The sequence below is a fragment of the Haliotis rufescens genome, unplaced genomic scaffold (genome assembly GCF_023055435.1).
Source record: "Haliotis rufescens isolate VD_foot unplaced genomic scaffold, xgHalRufe1.0.p SCAF_45, whole genome shotgun sequence".
NCBI classification, from domain to species: Eukaryota; Metazoa; Mollusca; class Gastropoda; order Lepetellida; family Haliotidae; genus Haliotis; species Haliotis rufescens.
In genome coordinates, this window is record NW_025964168.1 from 1,203,894 (window position 1) to 1,225,378 (window position 21,485).

At 40.0% G+C, this 21,485-nt stretch overlaps 1 protein-coding gene across 1 annotated transcript in view; it reads right to left on the reverse strand.

The window, feature by feature from the left end:
- Nucleotides 1-1,049: 1,049 nt before the first annotated feature.
- The window catches only part of LOC124145931 (S-adenosylmethionine sensor upstream of mTORC1-like), a 32,355-nt gene continuing 11,919 nt past the window's right edge, over nucleotides 1,050-21,485 (reverse strand). Inside the window, exons 3-4 of the mRNA XM_046515912.2 lie at nucleotides 7,736-7,850; nucleotides 1,050-6,733 (exon numbers count right to left, since the gene is read on the reverse strand). Coding sequence (XP_046371868.2) covers nucleotides 6,158-6,733; nucleotides 7,736-7,850 — 691 coding nt within the window. The 3' untranslated portion in view covers nucleotides 1,050-6,157. The remainder of the gene's footprint in view (nucleotides 6,734-7,735; nucleotides 7,851-21,485) is intronic.

Sequence of the window (21,485 nt, forward strand, 5' to 3'; positions counted from 1 at the left end):
TTTCAATGAAAAGAAGTAAAGAGACATCTAAGCATGCGGTAATGGAGGCAATCTTGAATAAATAAATTTTAAAAAATACTTAATATGAATTACCAGTACTTTAAAACTGATTTCAATAGTTAATAACGATATCTAATAGATGCCACATAACATAACATATCTCTAATGGCTACCATGGTGGACATTTCGAAGTTTTCTTAAATATGACAAAAAGTCTAAATATCTCCTCAAAGTCATGAAACAATAAATGCAATAGTTTTGAAGAATTACAGTTTACAGTGAAGATCATATTATGGTCTTCTGATAACAGAAAGGCCACTTTTCAAAACTAAAGTCATTGAATAAAATGCCAATGAGTCCTTCCATTCGTCTCTAAAGAATGAATAATATACACTATTTCATCAATAGTCTGTAGTCTTGAGGGCAAGTGTTGAATAAACCAGTTATCTCATAAGCGATACTACAGCAGTGTCTCAGTGGCCTTGAAAGTGCAGTGGAACCTTGACCAATCAAGCCAGTGATTGATATTAAGAGCACTGAGCTTCTCTACACTACCACAGATTCGGCCATTTCATAGGCGAGGGTTGATCACTTATCCACGACCAATCTCATTAAAATCAAATCTTAGTTCTCGCTATCGCTAAACAAAGATCTGAGGACATCCCAGTAGGGGTCACGTGAGAACGACCTTTCATCCGACCAATCAGAGTGTCTCTTACCAGATCATGAAAGTGACAGTCGGAATTGATTTCTAATCATGCATTCTTGAAAACTTTAACACGGGGTATTCCGAACGATAGTTATGGGTTTAACAACTGAATCCATACAACCTAGACCATAGATGAGCGATTCCAGAATGTACTTTTGTTCAGGTTTCATATTTTTAATCGAGAATTTGTCAAAATATGTTTCGAAGTGTAGTCGCCAATTTGAAATTAGTGCCGTAAAGCCCGAGAAAGCTGCCTTCTGATTGGTCATTCCATTGGTCGGTCAGAGTTCGCACAAGGTCGGTCTTATGTGACCCGTAATGGGATCTTTGTTTAGCGGCAGCGAGATCTGATTTTAAAGAGATTGATCCACGACAAACCCTCAAATGAGTGAGTGAGTGAGTGAGTGAGTGAGTGAGTGAGTGAGTGAGTTTGATTTAACGCTGCTGTGAACAGTAATCCAGTTAGTATATGGTGTTGTGTCAGCATGATGGTGGAGGAAAGACCAAAGTGATTCAGGTCTTAGACATTTAACACTTTGGTGAAACCGATGAGCATAGGTTCCTGGCATGCCTAAGGGATGCAACTCTTCACAGCGATTGCGGTGCCTTAGAACACTGGGCCAACTGTATCTTCCCCCACGCATACATCAAATACAAGGTAACCAATCAATAGGTAATGAGTTACATCTGTATGGCCATTGTCAAATTACTCCACATTCATTCCTAGACATGTTTCCAAGGCACCTTCACAGACAATTATTAAATGGAAGTATGAAATTTGAAGAATAGGTAACTTATGTTTCGTATACAAGATGACTAAAGTTAGTATCAGGTGGAGCTGTCTTGGCTGCTTGTGTTCCCTACTCAGATCATTGCCATAAAACATTGAATGATGTGACTAAACAGGACGAAGTGATGTGATTGGAGGTGAGTGAATGATGTGACTGTATGAAGTGACTAAGTTTGTTTTTTGTTTGTTTGTTGTTTAACGCCGCACTCAGCAATATTCCAGCAATATGATGGCGGTGTGTAAATAATCGAGTCTGGACCAGACAACCCAGTGATTCACATCATAAGCATCAATCCACACAAATGGGATACGATGACATGCATCAACCAAGTCAGCGAGCCTGACAAAGTGATTTGACTCGATGACGTGACTGTATGATGTGACTCAGTGATGTGACTGTATGATGTGACAATATGATATACTCACAGTAGCTAGCTGCTGATTGAGTGGAAGATGTAATTTTTGTAGCTCCTGTCAACAAACATTAGGAGCCCCATGTGCAATTCCCATGGGACTGTTGCTTGAGAGAAGATCTTGAGAGTATGGTCCATAGGCAAGACAAATAGTTGAAAAAAACATGTATCAGACCTAAACCTGACGCTAAACCAGCAGCAATAATACTAAACTACACAATAAATAAATGCTCACAACCAACTCATTAAATAAACTTAGACAATTTCCAGTCTTCTTTACATAACACTGAGAAATTTCACCCAGTAGTAAAAAAAATGATGTTTCAGCTGTAGTGCATGACAACCAATATATGTTGTCTATAGCCTTAACAACATTTTGTTTAGTATTACACCATAACTCCCTAATCAGAAAACAGGGGCAATGTAAATTGAGGAATCAAACTTGTACAGTTCGGGGCCAACAAAGTTCCTACTCCTGCGCCATCCGACCCTTCTGCTCTCCACATCTGGTATGCCAAGAAGTTCAAGGACATTGCTTCAACATTCTCAAAATATTTACAAAAAACTGGAAGCATATAGCGAGGTAATAGTTGGAATTGTAAGAAAAAACAGAAATTACTTATTCACTCAAATATTAGGGACTTGAATGATGATAATGAGTGATTGGCCAAGATGAAGATATGCATGGTCAAGTTTTTACAAGAATGCCAATCAAATTAAACAAGTCAAGCGATGAAGCTGCAAATGACTGTCCCATCACATCTATCACTGGAGTGCATAAAGTTCTTTATGCATCATCAAATATCCACAAGCATAATCAATCCTCTACTCAAAGTACTAACTGCTACTAAAAAAGCTACTTTCCAGTCAAATTTCAATAACAATTTCAATTTATATGTCTTTAATTCAGAATTATCATTATTTGAAGCATCTCATTGAACATTTATTTTTAGGGTTAAGCGTACATGTATGTACTGTGATGAAGCATAACAATGCAGTTTGTGGTCTTCAAGTCATTGTTGGATTGTAATGGCATGCCATCCTGAGAGGAGGGATCGTTTCTGGTGTATAAATAATCCAATGTGGGGAGAAAATTACCGTAACACATAAAAGATGATTTGATTGTAATGACCAATTTAATTATTTAGAAATGAAATGAAATGGAGATAGGGTGGAATATGGAATGAAGCTTTAGATTTGATGAGCTGGAGATGGCAGATGCTGTGGACAGACACTCACTCACTCACTCACTCAATGCAAATTAAATGTACATCAGGTTTTAATACTGTTTATAGCCTTAAGAAAAGTAAATAGAGTTTAGAGACGGCTGAAAATATAACTTGAGAGAATAGCGACCGGTAAATCAAATAAGCAGTAGACCTCTGCAGAAACAACACTGGTCTGACAGGTTATCACCGGGGTGTGCCGTCTGTCACAGGGGCTCATTCAGATCTGTGATATATATCGCAGAGCATAGAATCTGAAATGAAGATCTGAATACCTTCCTGCCAATTTCTAATGCAGTGCATCAAATACAAGTACTTCCATGTCTGCATGTGTGTGTGTGTTAGCTGAGAGTTGAGTATCGCCTGGTATCTTGCAATATGATTGGTATCACGATACAGACTGAAGATGCAACTGGTATCACGATACACCACATCAATTAGTATGAACTGATGAATTCACTGAAATGCGTCTCTAAAACCTCTTTCTTAAAAAAAATTAACAAAGAAAACCACAAGATCAAAACAGTTTTGAGTAAAGGGATGGTTATTAAATGTAAAAGTTAGTAGGTGCGTCCTGGGACACCACTTCCTTGTGTTTTGACATACTTACAGGTGGCGTTGTGCTACTTCTGCTATTACGGGAGGTAACTCTATAAGTTCCTGTTCTATTTATAGTGTATCACGATCTCACAAACCGATGATGCAAGTATCGTGTGTATCTAAGTATCGATTATATCGTAGGTTTTGGTGAATCATTACAGCCATAGTTAGTCTGCAAGCTTATTCGCAGGTTTCAGCCGTTTACCAATTCGGTGAAACCCACGAGCTCGGGTATGGTGCTGACAAACCTAGAAACATAATTGGGGCAAACCGGGAGTCAAACCCACAATCATAGGTTTCTGGCGTGTCCAAGGGATGCAACTCTGCACAGCGAATCGTGGCGCCTTAGACGACTGGGCCACCCGTGCCCCTGTAAGATATAGGAACCTATCAACTGCAGTTATATTAGTAAAGGCAAGATATGCTATCTATGACAGCTTCTTTATTCTATAACAAAATATCTTACCTTTAATGTTACTTACCAATTCCTAAAAATGCCAATCAAACAGTGCAATTGTATTATTATCAGTCTAAATTACCAAATCCTTTTGATATGTATTTTAAGGTAAAAATTGGTCTGCCCTTTACATTTGCAAAATATAAGACCAGAGTACCACAGGTACCGCAGTTCACCTTCCTCAAGTGATATGAAACTTGAGGGGTGTGGTAATGAACTGATTGGTCCAAAAAATCATTCCATTCAACATGTGTCATTGATAGTTTTCCGAACATTTTGCAATACACATTTTGATACTTGGGGTGAAGTAATAGAAGGCTAAGAGATCTGACCTATAACATAACTGATCCAGTTGATACTTACATTACCAGCAATTTTCGGAAGTAAATCCTCGCTGTTTTGGTTTGCTTTGACAAATATTTATGTATGATGTAAATAATTTATACATGTTGAACAAATCCAAACAAAAGCATAAAAAATACAACAAATGAATCTGCAGTTTTGATTTAAGTAACAAACTTTTATATCTGTCTTGGTTCAAACCCTGCTGTAAGCAAATCCACCAGGAATTAAATGTAATAAAAAAGTATGCATCTATCGTGTGGAATATAGAGCTGGGACGAGTCCAAATTTACTACCCTGGTACCCGACCCTCTATAACTGACCCTACCCGGATACTCACTGTAGGTCTCGAGAGTGAGGACAAAATGTCTGACTGGGAATTGTTTTACCGCAGGCCCTGGCCAAAACTATTTAGATACATGTATCAAACAATCAGATCATGCATACACTGAAGTTGACTGAAGCTTTATCTTTAATCAAACATATACAAGTCAAAAGGAACGTGAGGAACGTGAAGAACGTGAAATTCGAATATTAGCGACTTGTAGTGTAACCACTGAGCTATAGTGATTTTTTGTCGGTAAACAATATATCACCTGACTGACCACGGGTCCGGGTAGTCCTGTGGGTCCCCAGGTCCTACTCAGGACCCACTCGACCCGAGTACCCGAGTTACCCTTCCCAGCCCTCATGGAATATCAATGAAAAAACAATGCATTAGGGAACTGCATTTTGGTGGGATTTATAAAAACATTTGCATACCAACTGACCCTCCTAGAATCTAGTTCTAGATAATAACCCTTTTAAGGTCATTTGAATTTGATAAAATATACCGGTACTCTGAGAAAATTGTCATCATCAGAAGCAATATGGGATTTATAAGGTTGAACCATCTCAGTATGACTGGCATTGCAACCTCTAAATTAAACTCAATACCTCTATAGTTTCTGGGATACTTGTGCTTATTGCTCCAAGAACCCATGATGATATTCAATTCTGTTTCTCTTTGTACTTGACCTCTCGCCACATTATCTATATTCTTGTCTTTTCATATTGGCACAGAAATTCAGAAAAACAAAACACATCAACATGGCCTGCAACTAAATCTGTAAATTCATAAGAATAAGATGTGTTTTCAGGACTGCAGTTTCTGGAAGGAAATATATATACCTCCATCCGATGCAACGGATTCACGTAGATGAGAATTCATTAGGGCACCACAACAGTTGACATAGAGTTATAAACAATACCTTAGGTCATTGACAGTAATGAATTAGATATTATGGTATTAAGTAGCGTATTACTTACACATAGTTATGACTAGATGTATAAAAATATTCAAAATATATAAAATGAAATGGGATTCAAAGACCGATTTTCTTGAATTATATTTTTGTCAAAAACTGACTTAGACTAGGCACCATTGTTAAAACACATACGTATAAATATTGACACTCTCCTTACCACCTCAACAATGTTTCTGGACCTGGCTAGACATTTCCCATTTCCAAATGTTTTGGTGGGATTAATTAAAACATTTTCATACCAACTGACCCTTCTAGAAGCTTGTTCATCGGGATAATAACCCTTTTAAGGTCATTTGAAGTTGATATAATATACTCAGAGAAAATCTTCATCATCCGAAGCAATATGCGGCAACTCGTGAAGAGACTGTCTGAAAAAGTCTTCATCTTCTGTTGTGAATGGCATTGAGTGACTGAAGATACTTGTCTCTAAACTTGCGTTGTTGTAGTCTTGAGGAATGTGCAGCATGTCAGGAGACACACCCTCCAGTAAACAGTCTCCGCTGTCCGGCTTCTCCACCTTGCGGAAAGCCATGCAGTGTATGTGGTCTAGTTTGATGTAACGCCACCTCAGAAAGCCCATGGATTCAATCGCCACTCGCCAACTTTTCATCATGGCGGCGTTTCGATGCTGCTGATGTGAATCAGGTGTGACAATCAGAAGGAGGCCGTTGAGCATGAGCAGACTGTGAGCCTTCTGGCAGCACAGCCAGCGCTGGTAGGCGGACGGTAGGTACTCTAAAAGAAGCGAAAACACTACAACATGGAATATCTGGCGAGGAAGTCGCTCAATCGGGTCCTTCAAGTTGCTGACGTATGTGTCCAGTGTATCCATGGCAACCTGCAATGGATCTGTCATCTCAAGATGAAGGAAATCACAGTGGTAGACGCTCTGAAACAAAATATTCTCAAATAAACGAAAATCAAATACCATTAATTAACAAGAATGATGAAATGTTACATTGTTTTCGCATTTCCTTCATACAGAGTGACACAGAATCACAGTATGGGGAAAGGGTCTATTCAAGCCAGTAGATCTTGGCTTTCAGTATGACAAGTACAGCACAAATACTTTCCCTGCACTGTGCACCGTTTGGGGTATACAATTACACAAGGTTCACGAATTCAGTCTCTTTCTGCAAATAAAGTACTCTAAAACAATTCTGATTCGGTCAAGTTTCTCTGCACAATATCTAAGAATACCTTTCCAAGAATACCAGACTTGCACAACCATTTTTATCGAGTACAATTAATAAATATTGAATTCTGTCCAATGAAAAGAAATCTGTTTTCTACATTAATTCCTTTACTGTCCAACTTTTAACAGCAGAATTACCAACCCTAACCATGCCACCATGGCCAACAATGAGTCTGACGACTTCTGCAAAACAATAGAGCCTTGAGGCTCTGTAGTTCACCTCAATCAATTCTAGAACATACTATATTTGATCAGTGACTTTTGTGAGCACTGATCTGCGTCATCAGGGCAGTGTGACACACAATCAACTAAATCACTGAACCGCACCACACTATACATTTGTTTGCCTCTTATGACCAGCATAGGTTGCTGGGGACGTGGTCTAAAACCTACTAAACTTTATCATATTTTAAACAAAAATGACCAAGTAATGGACATAAAGAGGTTTTTCAATATGGCCACTATAATCAAATTCAAACCTCTTGAATATTTGGGTGGGAACAAGTATGGGAAGTTTCAGCTTTATTGGTCCTGTGTCTTCTGGGGAAGATGAGGAAGATGTTTATGAAGGACACCACATGATGTTTCAGAAGATTGGTCGAAAATGTAAAAAATAATGATGGATGGACTACCAAACTTGAAAAATGCTTTGATGAGAAACAATATATTTAGTCACGGCCTTATCAAATGACTTACAGGTTTTGCTGGGATTATGTCAATGCCTATAGCAAGGAACTCCTCAAACTGCTCAAAGGGGTTGTAGCAGCTCCCTACGTCCAACAGGCGGATCTTCCCAGAAAAAGGCAGACTGCTGTAAAGTTAGAAATATAGAGATTATAACATGTTCCAGTCATGGTCCAAAGAAAGAAAAAAAAGAAAGAAAGAAAGAAAGAAAGAAAGGCACCTGTTGACAACCTGGTGTTTGTGTGTGCAAATTGTTAAAAGAATACTTATTAGTTTTAGAGATATAGTACGGACAAACACACCACTATGAACAGAATCAAAGTAAAAATGTGAGGCGGGAGGCATTTGACAAAGTATGTATGTTAATCCTGTTATTACACTATCCGGTTATAAAGAGTGTTCATTGTATATCTGGACTTATGTTTGTAATCTATTATATTAATTTTATTCAAAACTTCATTCATTACTGTTTACATTAATTTCGGAAGATGGCTCCAACTCACTGTTATTTACAGCAACGATGATCAGATAACCGCTATGGTAGTTAGTAGCTAATGTTAGTTGACAGAAAATGGATACACATATCATACATGATATATTTTGACTCATTAAACGTCATATTTGTTGTAGTTTGACGATTACATGCCTAAATATTCTTTTCGCATTCGTTAAAGCAAAAACTTGTGAAGGCTCTTATAGTGACTCGCCAAACTGTTCCAAATATAACACAATTCCGGCTGTATATCAAAGTACTACGCTTATGGTTATTATTATTAATTAATATTATAAATTTATTAAGCTGTAACTAAAGTAACCCGATATTAGAATATATCATTGCTGGAAAACTAATAGTTTCAGATACAATTTCTTCCGACCATTGCATCAAAATACCTTCAAGTTATAATACTGGGTATTTTTTAACCGAATCACCGGTAGATCCAGGAGAAAATGTGTGTACCGCTGATTGCTATTTCTGGCTTAGTTTAACTGACAAATACACATGGTAATCTTAATTTCTGCATAGAAAACAATGCCGCACAGAACAGGAAATATAATTGAAATGGTAAATCCTCATGTCTAGTCATTTTTATCGCAATTTTCACATTTTCATTGACCAAGTTTATCATCGATCTTCTGTTCATTCCCCTGAATTGATACGATGTAAGGAATAGAATTTATGGTAGTCAACTTCTTTATTTTGAGAACACAACATTTCAGAGTATATACTTACTTCATAATCAGGTGAATTAATGCCATGACTTGATACGATGTAGTTTTTGACTGTGCTTAGCCTAATACTTTAAATATCAGTGTAATGTCAGCATGTGCACTTGAAGGGAAGTCAAGGGAATTAACTCTCAGCATTCAAGCATTGCGTGAGATTGTTTACTAATCTATGGAAGTCCTCAGATAAGAGCATCTGAGCATGTGTTGTACATCTTGACCGCTGGCAGGAAAAAAGCAGCAGGGCGTCCAGATGTATCAATTACACTCATGGGCAAGGCAGGGACCATTAATGTTTATGTACTGCTGAGGCCTGTCCCTCTAAATATCGTCTCTGGTGATACCTATCGGATGGGTCAGCTGATGTATTGTCCCAGTCCTATAGGGCTGGGACGAGTCCAAATTTACTACCTGGGTACCCAACCCTCTATTACCCGACCCTACCCGGGTACCCACTGCAAGTCTCAAGTGTAGGGAACAAAATGTCAGATTGGTAATTGTTTTACTGCAGCCTTGGCTGAAACTAATTAGATCACGCGTACAATGAAGTTGACTGAAGATTTATCTTTACTCAAACATATACAAGTCGAAAGGAATGTGTGAATCGTCAGAAAGAAATGCGAACATTAGCGACTTGTAGTGTAACCACTGAGCTATAGTGAGTCTTTGTCATTAAACAATATATCACGTGACTAACCTTAGAGCGCAGGTGACAAGAAATGAATAGAGTTGAGGATCAATAAATATTATTTATGACCACTGATGTCCATGATTACAAGATTTAGAGAAGCAGGTGTGTGAATGTAGTCTGAGTCAGCAATAATCCATTCATCAGCCTGTAAATGTTGAGTCTGGACCAATCAAACCAGTGGTTTGGGCAAACAGTCCACCATGTTACACAGTGTGTCAACCAGATCATACCTTCAGGAAACTCCTACGACAAGCGGGGCGTGTCCTGACCAAATTTGTTGGTTTGTTGTTTAACACCACATTCAGCAATATTCCAGCTATATGACGGCGGTCTGTAAATAATCAAGTCTGGACCAGACAATCCAGTGATTGACATCATGAGCATCGATCCATGCAATTGGGATCAATGACATGCATCAACCAAGACGAGCCAATCCCATTAGTCACATCTTACAAGCATAGTCGCCTTTTACTGCAAGCATGGGTTGCTGAAGACCTATTCTACCCTGGATCTTCATGTGTTTGTCCTGACCAAGAATGGCATGAGTTATAAACCCAAACATGCCTAGTCCAGCTTACTATACAACCAGGCACCACCACACCCATTGTCGAAGTCTAAACCATTTGTTTAGTTCTGCTTTTGAAGCAAAACAAGTAGGTCATCCTTGCTAACTTAGACTTACCAAGTCTCCAAAAATGAATAATTTTGATAGAAACAAGCAACTCCATTTAATTGAAAAGCAACTCCCAGTGAGATGGGGGATTCAGAACCTGTGGAAAATCTAGACTTGCTTCATTTTGGGATCTAGCACTACAGTAAGGGCTGGGCAGAAGGGAAAATGATGATTCAGGAATATGAGACAGACTATTGCTTACTGCACACATTGTTTTTATTACAAAATTTGAACTACCAGTACTAATTAATTAAAGGCCAGCCTCATTTACTATTATCTGGTTTACTGATATTATAAGAAAAAACAAGAGTTTGCCACTAACGTGGCTATATCCACCGCCCCTGTTGTAGAATTTATGACATAATTAAATCTAAACAAACCCTAACCTTTTTTAACCGAGGTGGAACTTATCATGGAAATTGTAAAAAAAAGAAGAGTTTGGAACCTAAGTCCATCTCGTTGCCATGGAAACGTAAAAAATAAAAATTTCTAAAATTTCTAAATAGCAAAAGGCACCAGTTCAGCATGTACCTGACAAACCTGCAAAGTTTGATGAAAAAATATTGAATGTTTTTTTAGTTATGCTCCGGATACGAAACGTGACGGACGGACGGAGCCCGTTTCTATATCCCCCGCCAACTTTGTTGGGCTGGGGATATAGAGATTACTACATGAGTGTCTCTCAGATACCATTGATCTTACAACGACTTGTTTCAAAATGTATCTAACGAGCAATGCGAGTTAGATACGCTTTGTAACAACGAGTTGTAAGATCAATAGTATCTGACAGGCACGAGTGCAGTAATCTGTTTCTTACACACCCTAAAATCGCACCTTTTTGCATCGAATCGATGCATTTTGTCTAATTCTCATGATCACAGAAGCGCATTTGTACTTAACACCACTGTCATAAGTGACGTCATCCTATGTATTGCTTACTACCAATAAATAATGAGACCCTACACAAAAAGGTTTCCGCCATATTTGTGGATTATCAAGGCTATGACAAAACAAAGAACATGCTGGATGCCTTGTTAAAAGTTCACACCTCAAAGAAATTACCAAATATGTACAACAATGTTTACTTCCGTATGACATCACTACCAGTGACCGACTTTTACAAAATGGCATGTTTACTGACAACAGTACGCAGGATTTCCAGATTAGGGTTTTCATTGATTGAGGGATCGTGTGTACATTAATGTGTCACATAAGTAATCAGAAACATTCTGACAATCTGTGTACTGTTATTGGTTAACCATGTTTTCCAATGTAACAAAGAGAATTAGTCAGAAATGCAGATAACTACGTCTTCGTTGTGCGTGATTTAGCGTCAGTCATGGCGTCACACAGGACAGAATTTACCACATCATTGTAATGTATATATTTGAAATTCCATAATTAGTGCAACGATACTCTTCCCATGAATATTCTCAAACGCGTGATCTAGCCAATTTATGCAACAATAAGACGAAAGTACCCCTTAAAATGCTACACAGTGTAAAATCTGAATTTTGCTTGTTTACATTTCAGCAAGTACAGTTTTCCGAGCACAGTGTTTGTTTCCATACCTAATTTATTTCGAAATGATTTCATCGAGATAATTTGCATTGGTGACATTTGTTTCTAAAATGTATGAGGAATTCAGGGATGCATGTAGAGCAGCTGAGTTTGAAATATACCTGATCGAATAGGTGTCTCATAACCGGCATTATGACGGAACGTACACTTCGACGTTCGTGTATGCGAATTTTCCAAAACATTCTAATCGATTCTAGGCTATCAGCGACGTTTCAAAAATATCATTACTGATTTGATACCTGACATCACTAATACGCTATTTTTCTACATTAATTTTTAGAGTAAATATCCGATATTTAGATTTCTAAACACACAGTATGTACTCTCTGGTAAATAACACTGTGATTTGTGATTTGGCGAGCTTTACGATGTACCTAATTTCCAGAAGTCACTTTCAGTAAATTTGCTTTGCCTATAATGACAGTATATGATAAACAGAAGGGGGAATACAAAACTGTGATGTGTATTAGATTGCGTGATGTGTTTTGAATTTTATTCGACTTCGAAGTGAGTGTTGAAGAGCAGGGACATTACACTCTAAAAAACAATAACATTGACATAACAACAGATAATGTAACTGATAATAATAACAAACAAACTCGCAGACGAGTTTGTTTATTATTATTATTATTATAATTATTATTATTATTATAATTATTATTAATATTAATTACACAATCCTGTGGTTCAATACAGACGTAGGTGAACATTTGACTGAAGCACAAGAAACTTATGAATGATTTATACTCAGGAAAGTAGTTCGTCATCATCTGACCTCAGGTCATCACCATGGATTAGCCAATCACGGGCCTAGAATTCAATCTCACACATATGTTTGATACCAGTTATCTCAAATGGATTTCTCACCCACTGGTGTGTAAGAAAATAATAAATATAATGACTTTCCTATTTTTTTCTTCAAATGTTATCAGCATAAGCTGCCTTTTGTGCAATACTGGTTGGGGTGATCCTGTCAGTTTTGCAGTTAACTATGTTTTATTGATAACCCTTTGCAATGAACATACAAATATGCATTTTGAATTGAAAAAATATAAATTTTCAGAATTTTGTTTACAATTTTTATTTTTTAGGAGTGGCTGATGCATACACAAATTCCGTAAAAGGAACAGATGATCAGAAATACAATATCCACAGCCCATAATGTTGAGCAAATTCAATAGGGCCTAATAAACAAGAATCTTTAAATATTGCCACTCATTATGCATCATAACTTGACCAATCAGTTTCCCAATAGTATGTCCAGGATACAGCATGTGCTTGTTGTTTAACTCTGCACTCAGCTGTATTCCAGCTGTATTCAAGTCTGAACCAGACAATGTGAAGAACACAAAGTTTTTGAAATCTATAATTACACAATACATGCCTCACCTCTAACATTTATTTTCCTGGTACTAATTTCATAGTTGACTAGACTTACCATTTCATAATCAAGCCATTTCATAATCAAGATTTAATTTAATACATTTTTTCCACTGTCATAGTTCATGGCAACAGACATTCCAGTGAGTTACATTATGAGCACGCCATGCTGTCAGGGTACATTGACATGTCATCAACCCAGTCACCGAGACTGACCACCCAGTCCATTTGGTCACCCCTTACAACCAGCATAGGTTGGTGAGGACCAGCTCTACCCAGGAGTCCCCGGGGGGTAGGATACAGAGACAGATGGTGGTGGTAGTGGCCATCAGCAAATATGATACAGTCCAAAGACCAAATGGAATATTGCTTAGCAGATTCCTAAAAGATTCGCTGGTTTTACTCAGTCCTATGCAGTAAAACATGGTTAGATTGAACCTAAAGAGACTGTTAAAATTTGGTTGCTATATCTGTGGTTCGTTACTTTCACAATCAAGTCAACCAACCATAGAATCTAACCTTTAGTATCTAGTTCACTGGTCCTTATTATGATTACATATAAACTGGCAAATTTTTACCAGTGTTTGTGCTACCAAACTACTGGCCAGCTTGGCAAGGACTGTAGGACTAGCGCCAATTTCTAACGCTGGCAACCATTTTGGAATTCACCCCTATTCATATTATATCATTTGTGGTCCAACATGCAACAACTTGGTTTAAATAGGTGATCATTACTATGTACATTATTACTATTTCAATTAGTATTGAAAGAAATGTACATAACTGTCTAAATTCATCAAGGCCTGGTGAGCTTGAACCTATTACAAATGTAGTACTCAAATCCATATCATTAACTGTAACAGTTTCTTAACTGCTTTCTGCATTGGGTGCGTGCGTACGTGGGTATGTGGGTGCGTGCGTGTGTCTTGAAACCATAAAAAAGTTAAATTTGTCAAAGATTGGGAGCAGAGGACAAACTTCATAAAGACTAAAACGTTTTCAATACTAGCTATGATGCAATCATATTCCCCTTCTACACTACTGTTTTCTGTAAATAAATTGTAACATACACAAGGAGATACAGAGTGTCATGTAAATCTATGGACCTAGCACATACTTACAGATGACTTACAGATGACCTACAGATTGGTATAGAAGGGGGACAGGGGGAGCTGTTTTGAGGGGGGTACTTAATATGGCAAATATGGTACCCCAGAAACTGGCGATGTCACGAGTTGGCCATCCCAGTGACACTCTATCACACAAGAGTTAATGACATATCCCACCCACCCCTGATCTGGTGCAATTCGGAAACAGAGTTTGGCTACTTATACTTTACTTTTGACTCATTGCCATTGGATACCTTTGTTCAACAAGTCCTTGATAGAGTTTGAGGAAATGAGCAACATGACTGCTAAGAGACATCTAAAAGTTATTGTGACACTGCAATGAAATGGTTATCTAAAGGATCAAAGAGTAGTAACTAAATTACAATTTTCCCTTCTCTGCTATAAAAGGGACATTTCCACATATTTCCAGATCACCATGTGTCATGATCAGTATTATTCTAAAGTTCCAGTTTATCCATATAAATATTTTCTACAGACGTATTATTTTCAACAAATTGACTAGAGAAAGTGTATAGCTGACTTATTGGTCTACATGCCAAGTTAAGTGGAGAAACAAAATAATGCTGTCCATGTCTTAAAAAAATCCCCAATCATCAAAAGGGACCAGTCCACTAGACTGACCTGTATGACAAGTTTCATCAAGACATATTCAACGGCTTTGGAGTTCTGCTCTGGAATGGGGCACTACCCTCATTTTAAGTACAAATCCACATTGTCATCACGAAAATATACATAATTTAAAAAAATTTAAATCCCAAGTCATCAAAAGGCAACCAGTTCATCACTAGACTGATCTGCATAGCATGTTTCATCAAGACATATTCAACGGTTTTGGAGTTCTGCTCTGGAAACAAGCACTATACTACCACCATTTTCAGTATAGATTCAACTTGTCGTCATTAAGGTATAATTTCATAAAAAGGCACTAGTTCATCACTAGACTAGAACTGAAAAGCAAGTAGCAGATTCATCAAGAAATATTCAATGGTTTTGGAGTTCTGCTCCTGAAATAAGCTCTACCTTCATTTCAAAGTCAAACTTGTTGTCATGAAAACATGAAACATATAAAAACATTTTTTAAAAAAACACAATAAAAGGCACCAGTTCACCATTAGACTGATCTGTATACATGTAGTAAGTTCCCACAGGAAATATTCAACTGGGAACGGGAACAGAAAATGGACGGAGGACAGAACCGGGGGGATTAAGATAACAGCCGACTTGCTAAATGAGATTGTTAGAGTGAGTGAGTGAGTGAGTGAGTGAGTGAGTGAGTGAGTGAGTGAGTGAGTGAGTGAGTGAGTGAGTGAGTGAGTGAGTGAGTGAGTGAGTGAGTGAGTGAGTGAGTGAGTGAGTGAGTGAGTGAGTGAGTGAGTGAGTGAGTGAGTGAGTGAGTGAGTGAGTGAGTGAGTGAGTGAGTGAGTGAGTGAGTGAGTGAGTGAGTGAGTGAGTGAGTGAGTGAGTGAGTGAGTGAGTGAGTGAGTGAGTGAGTGAGTGAGTGAGTGAGTGAGTGAGTGAGTGAGTGAGTGAGTGAGTGAGTGAGTGAGTGAGTGAGTGAGTGAGTGAGTGAGTGAGTGAGTGAGTGAGTGAGTGAGTGAGTGAGTGAGTGAGTGAGTGAGTGAGTGAGTGAGTGAGTGAGTGAGTGAGTGAGTGAGTGAGTGAGTGAGTGAGTGAGTGAGTGAGTGAGTGAGTGAGTGAGTGAGTGAGTGAGTGAGTGAGTTGGGTTTAACACTGCTTTAAACAGTATTCCAGTTATATCACGGCGTGTCAGCTTAATGTGGGAGGAAAGCCCGAAGTGATGCAGGTGTCAGACATTTACCACTTTGGTGAAAACCAACAAGCACGGGTATGGTGCTGACATACCAAGAAACATAATCAGGGCGAACCGAGATTCGAACCCACAATCATAGATTTCTGGCATGTCCATGGGACGCAACTCTGCACAGCAAATCGCGGAGCCTTAGATGACTGGGCCACCCGTGTTACCCGAGATTGTTAGACATTGCTTGTAATAAACATCTACAACATTAATGACAGTTGATAATTTGGAAATTAACAACATGTACATTAATACATAAATACCATATACTGGCTGCACAAGGGCTGCAACATCAGCTGTGAAAACATAGCTGTGCTTACAACTGGTGTGAGTATTGATTGACTCTGCGCTGATTGTAATAACAGTAGGTAATCAAGGTTCAACTGTAAGTGTACTGCAGTGGTAATGAGTGAATTACACGTTTGATTCACCATTCACCAACATGGAGTTTGACAGTGTGTTATCCACATAAGAATATATGGACTTTTAGGTCAGTTTGGGGTGAAAAAGCAGTTCAGTGTAGCCATTAATTTGTTACTTGGAAGAATTTAATATAACATGCATACTATTGTAGGGACTTTTTATATAGTGAGAGTGAGGTGCTTGAGTGGTTCAGTGGTTGAATGAGTGGTTGAGTGAGTAGTTGAGTGAGTGGTTGAGTGAGTGGTTGAGTGAGTGGTAGAGTGAGTGGTTGAGTGAGTGGTAGAGTGAGTGAGTGAGTGAGTGAGTGAGTGAGTGAGTGAGTGAGTGAGTGAGTGAGTGAGTGTCAGTGAATCTCATTAGTAAGCTACAAAGACAAGCATGTGATATTAGAGATTTATTTCAGCATGAAAGCCCACAGGGACATCGCAAAGAGGTATTCTGGGCCGAAATAGTTTGCTGACATGCTACATCTAGATTTCAAGATTTAGTTGAATTAAGAGTTCAAACGACATGTTCTTTCAGTTTCATTCATCAGAGGAGAATTGTAAATGATAAGTGTCAACAAGCTTTCATTTTAATTCACAGTTCAATATTTACAAATTTCATTTGCTTAACAAACCCAGTAAGTCGTTCAAAGCTTCTTGCTTGCATACAATTAGTGAAAGACAGAAACTGAAAGAATCTGTGTTTGTTAAGCCGAATGTTTTGCTTTGGAAAACTTATTTCTTGCCCGTATGGATAGATGTACATATAGGATAGGCAAATAGGATGTCGGGTGTTGACGGCAATGTTGTGTATAACGTGACATAGTGCTTAATGACACGCCGACAACCCCATTCTGTTTGCCAGGTAAACAATGGCAGAAGCAAACATACAGGTAATTAGTAAACAGAATAAACAGGCTATTTCCTAACTAAAGTAGCCTTGCATGTATGGAGCATCAGCTTATAATATTCTCAAATTAGTTAACTACATAAACTTTACATCAACAGATAAGATACACTAAGTTTTTTTAATAACATTTGAGTGAATAAGTATTGTTTTATGATGTTTGTTGCTGAGGGAAACCAAGAACTGGCTCGACACATAGAAACCAGGTGTTGAGTTTTGTTTCACACTGTTTTGAACAGTATTTCTATTTATTATAATGTGACAGCTTGAAAGCCTAAAAAGGTTGTTGGTGTTCAAAATTTATCACTTTGATGAAACCCACAAGCATGCACGGGTATGTTGCTGACTAACCTAGAAACATGATTGGGGCTATCTGGGATTTGAACCCATAATATTAGGTAACAGGATATTGATTGTAAGTAAGCGAGTGTGCACCAGACAGACTGCTGTTATATGCTGGGAATATTGCTGAGTGCGGCGTTAAACAACAAACAAACAAAACAAGTTACGCCTAAGGGATGCCATCCTGAAGAGCAAGTCGTGGGCAAAGACGACTGGGCAAATCGTGCCCCCTAGAGAATTGAACCTGAATCTCTGGGATGCCAGGCAATAAACACAAGACTATCCCACTCCCTCTTATCAGCTAAGTCACCATGCCTGACCGCCATGAAGACAAGCATGGAATACTGGGGGCCTATTCTTTCTGGAATCTCGACAGAGAGACAAGCATGGGATACTGGGGACCTATTATTCCTTGGAATCTCCACAGAGAGACAAGCATGGTATACTGGAGACCTATTCTTCCTCGCAAAACCCACATGGAGACAAGCATCGGATACTGGGGACCTATTCTTCCTCGTAAAACCCACACGGAGACAATCATGGTATACTGGAGACCTATTCTTCCTCGTAAAACCCACATGGAGACAAGCATCGGATACTGGGGACCTATTCTTCCTCGTAAAACCCACATGGAGACAAGCATGGGATACTGGGGACATATTCTTCCTTGGAATCTCCACAGGGACAAGTATGAGATACTAGGGACCTATTCTTCCTTGTAATACCCACACAGAGACATGCATGGGATACTGGGGACCTATTCTTCCTCGTAATACCCACATGGACACAAGCATGGGATACTGGGGACCTATTCTTCCTCGTAATACCCACATGGACACAAGCATGAGATACTAGGGACCTATTCTTCCTCGTAATACCCACACAGAGACATGCATGGGATACTGGGGGCCTATTCTTCCTTGGAATCTCCACATGGACACAAGCATGGGATACTGGGGACCTATTCTTCCTCGTAATACCCACACAGAGACATGCATGGGATACTGGGGGCCTATTCTTCCTTGGAATCTCCACATGGACACAAGCATGGGATACTAGGGACCTATTCTTCCTCGTAATACCCACATGGACACAAGCATGAGATACTAGGGACCTATTCTTCCTCGTAATACCCACATGGACACAAGCATGGGATACTAGGGACCTATTCTCCCTTGGAAACCCCACAGGGAGACAAGCATGGGATACTGGGGACCTATTCTTCCTCGTAATACCCACATTGACACAAGCATGGGATACTGGGGACCTATTCTCCCTTGGAAACCCCACAGGGAGACAAGCATGGGATTTCGGGACCTGTTTCGATGGGTAATCTAGACGGGTTATTCTTTTGCACTAACAATGTATATATTTCCTGGAATCTCCATAGGGGCTGCCCAAGTCAACCAGATAAATCTACAAGTGCTGCCAGGGATGTCCTTACTGCTCTGACTAGCCCATCTGTGACAGACATGTCCTTGGTATTCCTGGGTTAATGGATCACTGGGGCAGATAGTATTTGTGATAAGCTCCTATGTTGTAACCACAGATGTTCTTTCATAATAAAAAATAACATGGAATGTGGACTCGACATAGGCTTGCGTGTTACGTGGCTTTTGATGAGAGAGTGTTGGTGACAAGGGGTATGGACAACGGTTGGTGACAACGGTTGGTGACAACGGTTGGTGACAACGGTTGGTGACAAGGGGTGGTTACAGTGTTGATGACAAAGGTGGTGACATGGAGTGGTGACAAGTAGTGGTGACAAGTAGTGGTGACAAGTAGTGGTGACAAGGGAAGGTGACAAGTAGTGGTGACAAGGGTGGTGACAAGGGTGGTGACAAGTAGTGGTGACAAGGGTGGTGACAAGTTGTGGTGACAAGGGTGGTGACAAGGGAAGGTGACAAGTGAGTCAGTGAGTGAGTATGGTTTTACGCCGCTTTTAGCAATATTCCAGCGATATCACGGCGGGGGTCACCAGAAATGGGCTTCACACATTGTACCCATGTCGGGAATCGAACCCGGGTCTTCGGCGTGACGAGTGAACACTTTAACCACTAGGCTACCCGACCGCCCCGAAGGTGACAAGTAGTGGTGACAAGGGTGGTGACATGGAGTGATGATAAGTAGTGGTGACAAGAGATGGTCACAAGTAGAGGTGACAAAGGAAGGTGACAAGTAGAGGTGACAAAGAAAGGTGACAAAGGAAGGTGACAAGTAGTGGTGACAAGGGAAGGTGACAAAGGAAGGTGACAAGTAGTGGTGACAAGGGAAGGTGACAAGTAGTGGTGACAAGGGAAGGTGATAAGTAGTTGTGACAAGGGAAGGTGACAAGTAGTGGTGACAAGGGAAGGTGACAAGTAGAGGTGACAAAGGAAGGTGACAAAGGAAGGTGACAAGTAGTGGTGACAAGGGTGGTGACAAGGGAAGGTGACAAGTAGTGGTGACAAGGGAAGGTGACAAGTAGTGGTGACAAGGGAAGGTGACAAATAGTGGTGACAGGGGTGGTGACAAGGGGTCATGACAAGGGATGGTGACAAGGGTGGTGACAAGGGAAGGTGACAAGGTTGGTGACAAGGGTGGTGACAAGGGAAGGTGACAAGTAATGGTGACAAGGGTGGTGACATGGAGTGATGACAAGTAGTGGTGACAAGGGATGTGACATGGGGTGGTGACAAGGGATGGTGACATGCAGTGGTGATAAGGGATGGTGACACGGGTTGGTGACAAGGGATGGTGACAAGGGATGGTGACAGGGAGTGGTGACAAGGAGTGGTGACAAGGGTGGTGACAAGGGATCATGACAAGGGATGGTGACAAGGGTGGTGACAAGGGAAGGTGACAAGTAGTGGTGACAAGGGTGGTGACAAGGGTGGTGACAAGGGAAGGTGACAAGTAGTGGTGACAAGGGTGGTGACATGGAGTGATGACAAGGGATGTGACATGGGGTGGTGACAAGGGATGGTGACATGCAGTGGTGACAAGGCATGGTGACATGGGTTGGTGACAAGGGATGGTGACATGGGTTGGTGACAAGGGGTGGTGACAAGGGATGGTGACACGGGATGGTCACAAGGGATGGTGACAGGGAGTGGTGACAAGGGATGGTGACAGGGAGTGGTGACAAGGGATGGTGACAGGGAGTGGTGACAAGGGATGGTGACAGGGAGTGGTGACAAGGGATGGTGACAGGGAGTGGTGTCAAGGGATGGTGACAGGGAGTGGTGACAAGGGATGGTGACAAGGGATGGTGACAAGGGATGGTGACAAGGGGTGGTGACAAGGGATGGTGACAAGGGGTGGTGACAAGGGATGGTGACACGGGATGGTGACAAGGGATGGTGACAAGGTATGGTGACAAGGGATGGTGACAAGAGATTGAGACAAGGAGTGGTGACATGGGGTCGTGATAGTGCTTGGGTCCTGCAGGTGTCTGGCAATATTGAACGTTAAGAGAAAGTACTGATACTAGACATTGGTTATTCTAATGGCAGAGAAATACACAGGCAAGCCCATAAAAGACAGAGATGGTCCTACTTTAAGAATTAGTACTTATATTACATAGAGGTTGTGCCAATGGTAGAGAATCATACAGGCCAAGCCATATA